Raw genomic sequence first — 6,895 nt, 5'->3', positions numbered from 1 at the left:
TTGTGGCTGGGGTTTGAGCCGAGTATTGATTTATCTATTGATCTATTTGTTCGTTCTGGTGTTCTTTTTCAGAGTGTTTATCCTCCTGAGGATGGTAATCATGTGTTTTAATGGCTTAATGATGTCTTGGCAGACCTCACATTTCATCCCAGGAGGCTAAACAGTCCCTGATGAACACACACACACACACACACACACACACACACAGACACACACATACACACACACAGTTAATTGAAAACTTTCCCAACTTCTCGGCTTTGTCACTCCAACTCATTCAGAAGAGAATCAAACTGTATCCGAGTCCAGAACCATCTCTGTCCTTTCTAGCTCTGTTGAAATTTGTCTCGCTGAGCTCCCTGCATAATTAATGCATTTTAATTGGAGTGTTTTTCCTGGCGCATTTCTTATTCATGAGCTGTTATTGGAGGATGACTGCGGGCCAATCAGCATGTCTGTGTCATCGGTGCTGATTACAACCTGAGGGCCCGCAGCTCTGACAGGAAGTCCCAATCACTGCAGTGTAAACGATTGGCGCACACACACTGAAGTGGCATTTAAAGGGTTTTGTTACTAGAGTGTTTCCATTTTTTGGGCTACATTATACTTTAATTGCACTACACCTCTGAGGGAAATATTGTACTTTAACTTCAATGTTGGAGCAATTAGAAACAGATTTTACATTAAAACACCACAAACGATTAATCTAGTGGTTCCCATCATGTTTGTCTCACAGCAGGGTCTAGTTGGGGCTCCTTGTCAGATATAAATAACAGTTCAAGGCCCCAATAGGTGAAATTATTTCACAAAAACAGCAAGGATTACAGAAAAGTACAAAAAATGAATACATATTTATGTATTTTCGTGATTTCTGCTTCTTTTCTCTTCCTTTTATCACCTCTCGACCCCTCTATTTATCTGGTGATCCTTTGGAAGGCCCAATCCCTAAATTGAGAACCTCTGGACTATACATATACTATGCTGTATATAAAGTAGATAAAGTAGATCCACCTGGAGCAGCTACAACAGTAACATGCTGCTCTGACATCGATGCTGCAGTGTTAACATCTAATAACGTCACAGAATCAAGAGATCAGGAGACATTTTACTAAGTACTTTTATGGTTGATATTTATGAATGCAGGGCTCACCTAGTAAAGGAATACATTCACATCGTTGTATTAGTACTTTTACTTATGATGAAAGGATCTGAGTACCTTTTCCAGAGCTGTGTATTTGTGTACGTACCTGAGAAGTCGAGCAGAGTGGCGGCTCCGTCCTCGCCGCCCCTCCCCGTCTCCGTTAGGGTGCTGAACAGCGTGCCGATGGGGTCCAGTGGGTGGCCCACCCAACCCTCCAGGTTGGTGACTGACGTTATGCCTTTATGAAGCAGCTCTGCAGTTACATAAACACAAATATATATTAATCTCCTTGGGTGTTACTATCAGGGTTTCTACAGTGTTACATTGTCATACCCGTCATGTTTTTGTCAGTACTTCCCAGCTGTGTAAAACAATAATCTAATGTAGTGTAATAAGTAATGTAATTTATCAATTAACGTGACCCGGATCAACAAATGTGGCAGAAAATTGATGGCAGGAGTAAGTTAAAGAATTTTTATTTGATTTTATATGAATTTCTCCAAACAGATGACATGCAAGAAAACAGAATGTAAATTAAATTCAAGACTTTAAAGGTGCCCTGCCACACAAAACCGTTTTTACAACAGCTGGTCAGTCTGACGTCATGCTGCCCGAGCTCATTACTATTCATGAGCTCGCCCAGTAGCGCTGGGTAAAGGATACGGCTAGCCAGGCTCTCATTGGCTAGCTGTTAGCCAATCAGAGTCAAGCAGCTTAGCTCGTTGAATATTAATGAGAACTGGCACAACTGTAAACACTGATAGGCTTTCGCAAGACAGCGTAACATCCCGGAGTTTAAATATTTTAACTCGCGCAAAATGCGAGGAACGCTGCAAATTCGTGTCTTTCCATCGACTTTGTATGTGATTGCGCCTTGAAAACGCCTCAAAGACGTTCTCGCTGTTGGATTACTGAACTTATTTCTATTCCAGTTTTAAACAAGGAGTACAATTATAATAATACAAATACTAACAATAATAATAATAATAATAATAATAATAATAATAAAAACTTCAAATCATGCTGGAATTGTCCCTTAAACTTTGAGTTCTCCAAGGCCACAACATCTATGTATAAATAAGATTCATGCTCTGATAAACCTTGAATTGGTTACGAGCTCAAATCTCTAATATCAGCAACTAGACGTCCGCGTTTAGAAGCCTCAGTTAAACGTAGAAAATCAACACTGAACCAAAGGCTGAAGCAGAAACTGACCTTTTTTGTGAGTGCGGAAGAAGTCCAGCTGTTTCTGCTGTTGCCTCCGCAGCGTGTTGACTATGGCGATGGCTAGCCGGAGGGCTTCCTTGGGGTACCCGTGTGATCTCAGCGCGTCCACCCGGGCACACGCAGTCGGAACGTGCTCTGCAGCAGAGGAAGAAAACATATGTTAGATATGTCTCCCTCTGTTCATGGCTCATCCGTTCAAATCCCTCTGACCCTCCAAACCACCGCTCTCTCACCGTGCCACAGGGGCCACCCTCTGGCGTCGAAGAGGGAGCTGTTGAGGTTATCATGGTAACAGTAGTTGGTGTAGTGGTCCTCTGTGATGATGTGCTGCAGGTGGGGGTCCAGCCAGTGCAGGTCGCAGGCCTCGATCGCTCGCGTGAACACCGTCCGGTGAGGCCGAGTCAGTGACTCTGAGAGAGATGAACACGAGATGCAAGGTGTTAAAACTGTGAGGGGGGGGAAGCTGAAGCAAAGATAGTACATGAGGTGAAAGAAACAGGTGCATGCTGGGAAGTTAGTTACTGTAGTTTAGGCCCCTTGGCTAATAACACAGTCAGCAGTTGCAGCAGCACGTTGAGGCTATTTAAAGACTTTTAACCACTCAGACTTCCGCAATTTGCATCAATATTCATTGTCCGTCTCAGTCAAACGTGGACATGCAGACATGATTCACATATCTGTAGATTCAGTGAATCTTACGCTTTCCAACAATATTTTAAAGAGGCGACAAATAAATGTCCATAAAGCCACTTGGCCACAGAAAAAAAACAATTTATAACTAGACTTTGCCTGAGAAAGTATTTAAGTTCTCCTTAGAGTCAAAGTAATCCAGTGACATAAGCTAGTTAGTAATATCTAATTTAGCATATTTTTAATCGTGCAAAAATGTTAAACTTTAGGCTAAAAAACATAAGTCCTGTTTATAGCTCCAACATTATGGGAACTGTAGTTCTAAGAATTAGAAATAAAAGCTATATTAAGGATTGATCACATAAAAAACATGAATATGAACTTTTTTCCTGTGGCATTATTAATAATTGTTTCAATGTTCATTGTTTTTGTCTGTTTATGTAGACATGGGGGCTCAAAGTGTTGAAAACGTCGATAACACAGCAAATGAAGGGCCATTACGGACCAAACAGCAGCAGCAATAACAGCGTCTGTCTTGTCATTGGAAACATTTTTATCTCCGTCTGATTGAAACGCTCGTGCGTCTGGATTTTCTCCGATTTGATGGGAAAAGCTGCAGGATCTCGACTGTGTTATTAGGCTCATTCTATTAGCCGCACTAAAAAGTTAATAAGGCTCGCAGGCACAGAGATTGAAGGAAGGAGACTTGATTAAAAGATAGGGTGAAGATACACGACTTAATAGTGTTAATAAAGGAGGAGGAGGAGGAGGAGGAGGAGGAGGAGGAGGAGGAGGAGGACGAGGACGAGGACGAGGACGAGAGGAGGAGCTTCCATTGAGAGGATTTGGGAGGAAAAGGGAGGCGAAGTCTCTTTTTCGGGTGTCTTCTCACCTGGGTTGCCGGGAGGGCCCTGGGGCAGAGCGTTGGTCAGATTGGTCAGCTCGCTGCCATGGTTACCGTCCTCCAAGGGGCAGACATCCACGCTGTTCCACCTGCGAAGCTGTCGAAGCCAGAAACCCTTCTGCTCGGGCTTATAGTGGGGGTTCAGCACAATGCACATCCACAGGGCTCCTACACACACACACACACACAAGTATAAATATCTATAAACTGTCAGGAAAAAAGTGAAGAATGTGTCACTCACAGCAATGGTCTTGTTATTGCAAAACAGGTGTGGAAAGGTAGTTAAACATGTTTTAAATACCAGTTTAACCGAGTTAACAGGCTATTTTATTATATTATTATATATTGTATGATTAAATTGGAGATGGGTCTGCGAATTGCTTCTGCACGTAATAAGAAGTATAGTTGCGCCTAACGATTATTTTCATTATCCATTCATTTGCAGATTATTTTCTTGGACTAGAAATGAAAAAAATCAAGAAAAAAGGCCGTTATTATTTCCCAAAGTCAAGGGTAATGATTTCAAATGTCCTATTTTGTCTGAAAAAACTGTCCATGAACCCCAAATAGTTAGTTTACTGTGATACAAAACCGAGAAAAGCAGCCAATCCTCACATTGGAGAAGCGGAACCCGGACAATACTTAAAACAACAAATTAATCAAATTAATCAACAAAGAAGTGTGCAAACGTGAGCTGAGACCACCTGCATTGTCTAAAATCCCGAAGACACTGGATTCCGATTGGAAAAGGAACACACAAAGAGAAAGGAGGAGGTAACAATGAACATGTCAAAGGATAAATAAGGGATGACAGATGACAAAATGAAACGAGAGAAGAAAAGAGAGGAAGTGAAGTGAGAAAAAAACGGGAGGAGAGGTGAGGGGAGGGAAGGGGGGAGTGAATGAAGGAGGGAGGCTGAGGATGGGGGGATGGGACGGAAGAAGAGGGGCTTTATTCTCTCTGTCTCTTTGTTAGCGCTGCTTCAAGGACAACAACGAGGAGGGAAAACAGAGCGCCGAGAAAATTATGTCAGACACAGAGTGACGAAATGCAGAGCAAGAATCCACAACAGCAGGGAGGTTTGGGGGGGGGGGGGTCCTTGATTAAAGAAAAACAAAAGGGGGGGGGGGGGGGGGGTCTGTAGATTGGGAACGTAATGGGGACTAAGTTCTGACAGGAAACTCCTAACCACATGCTGTTAGCAACAACTGCAAAGGTTACCAATTAGGTTTTGCCACTGTACCAAACTCAAACCAAATAATAACTCCTAAACTGGGGTGTGACCGAACCAGGACTTCTGTCTACCTCTACACCCCTAAAAGAGAGATGTGTGTGTGTGTGTGTGTGTCACACATATATTTTGTGATTGTTTAGTCTGTTTAAAATAAGGTTTACTGAAGATTTACACCACAAAGATGTGAGACCTCCGTTCCAGTCACATTCAGAATTTCACACAGCCCAAAGTGACGTCTTCAAATGTTTTATTTTATGCGGCCAACAGTCAAACTATATTCAGTTTACAATTACATCAAACAGAGAGACGCAACAAAACTGAAACGGAAACATTTGTATTAGCTGATTTTTGTCGGTCAACTAATCGATTAATTGCCTAATTGGCTTAAAGTGACAAAAAATGGACATACAAATACAGTAGAAGTACTTTCAAATTGTATTTATGTGTGTGTGTGTGTGTGTGTGTGTGTGTGTGTGTGTGTGTGTGCGTGCGTGTGTGTGTGTGTCTTACCTAGTTCGTCCCACAGCTGCCTGTACTTGTCAGTCATGGTGGTTCCCTGTTGCCTCCACAGCGCCAGTCTGGGGTCGCCCATGAACTGCTCTGTGATGAGCGTTAACATGCGAGCTCCGTTGGAGTCCCTCATCTTCAGCATCTCTCTCACCTGCAGACGGTGGGGGGGGTGGGGGGAGGGTGGCATTGTGGGTAAACGTTGCCGTTCAGCTGCCACAGCGCAGTATGATGGTGTTTGTTGGAAATGATTCAGTTACCTTGCTGAACAGTAAGTTGAGCTGCTTCCCCGAGCCATGGTACCCGCCCTGGGAGAGAAAGAGCTTGACCTGTTCCTGAACCTGCTCCTCGTCCAGATGCCAGCAGTTCTCATCGTCCACGCTGGCGCCCGCCGTCGGATCTGGAGCTCCTGCACACGACAGAGGACAGTCAGTCATTCCAAGAGGTCACCAAACTAAACTGATGCTGATTTTCGTTGAGTAGTTTCCTTCATTCAGTGGCGAAGAAGTACTCATATTGTTTTACATCAAGTAAAAGTGGCAATACCACAGTGTAGAACTACAGATATCATTCAAGTCCAAAAGTATTAGAAAGTATTAAAAAATATTCTCCAATTAAATCGATCTTTGAGTGCTGTGAAATTGATTAATATAATCCCCAAATCAATCTTTTATTATCTTCCTTTTCACCATGGATGTACAGCATAACCAACCACAAAGGTAATGTAAACATTAACCTGGTGCATTATAAAGAAGAATTTAATATTTGGCTTCTTGCTTGTAAATTTTACAGCAGAGGTTTTCACAGAATCTCTTTTAAATCCAAGATCCATTTGTATTGTAACAGAGTTTCCGTAACCTAATTGATTTAGGATCGGAATTGATTCCTAAAATCATTGGGGATACCAGGCTCTAAGTATATGCGTGAAAATATAAATACTCATTTTGCTGAGGGACCCATTTCAGAATCATAAACTGTACATAATATCATTGGTTCATAATTATAAATGCATTAATGTGTTCATTGCGGCTGGTAATGGTAGAAATCATTTTAATTACTTTATATACTGCTGGGGAGCTTGTTTATGCTCCCCATGGTCAAGTCTTAATCTATAATAAGACCGCATCATTTATCTCATCATTTTTACCTGTATTATAGTGGATAGATGTACTGTCTTAGTGGTCCCTAATACTGTATCTGAAGTCTCTTTTATATAGACCTTAGTGGTCCCTAATACTGTATCTGAAGTCT

At 42.1% G+C, this 6,895-nt stretch overlaps 1 protein-coding gene across 1 annotated transcript in view; it reads right to left on the bottom strand.

Moving 5' to 3' along the window:
* The window catches only part of zswim6 (zinc finger, SWIM-type containing 6), a 42,456-nt gene that overhangs the window by 8,405 nt on the left and 27,156 nt on the right, over positions 1 to 6,895 (bottom strand). Inside the window, exons 3-8 of the mRNA XM_034896076.1 lie at positions 5,905 to 6,053; positions 5,648 to 5,798; positions 3,891 to 4,070; positions 2,602 to 2,778; positions 2,357 to 2,503; positions 1,248 to 1,394 (exon numbers count right to left, since the gene is read on the bottom strand). Coding sequence (XP_034751967.1) covers positions 1,248 to 1,394; positions 2,357 to 2,503; positions 2,602 to 2,778; positions 3,891 to 4,070; positions 5,648 to 5,798; positions 5,905 to 6,053 — 951 coding nt within the window. The remainder of the gene's footprint in view (positions 1 to 1,247; positions 1,395 to 2,356; positions 2,504 to 2,601; positions 2,779 to 3,890; positions 4,071 to 5,647; positions 5,799 to 5,904; positions 6,054 to 6,895) is intronic.

The sequence above is a fragment of the Etheostoma cragini genome, chromosome 16 (assembly GCF_013103735.1).
Source record: "Etheostoma cragini isolate CJK2018 chromosome 16, CSU_Ecrag_1.0, whole genome shotgun sequence".
Lineage (NCBI taxonomy): Eukaryota > Metazoa > Chordata > Actinopteri > Perciformes > Percidae > Etheostoma > Etheostoma cragini.
This window is presented reverse-complemented; position numbering and strand designations above follow the sequence as displayed.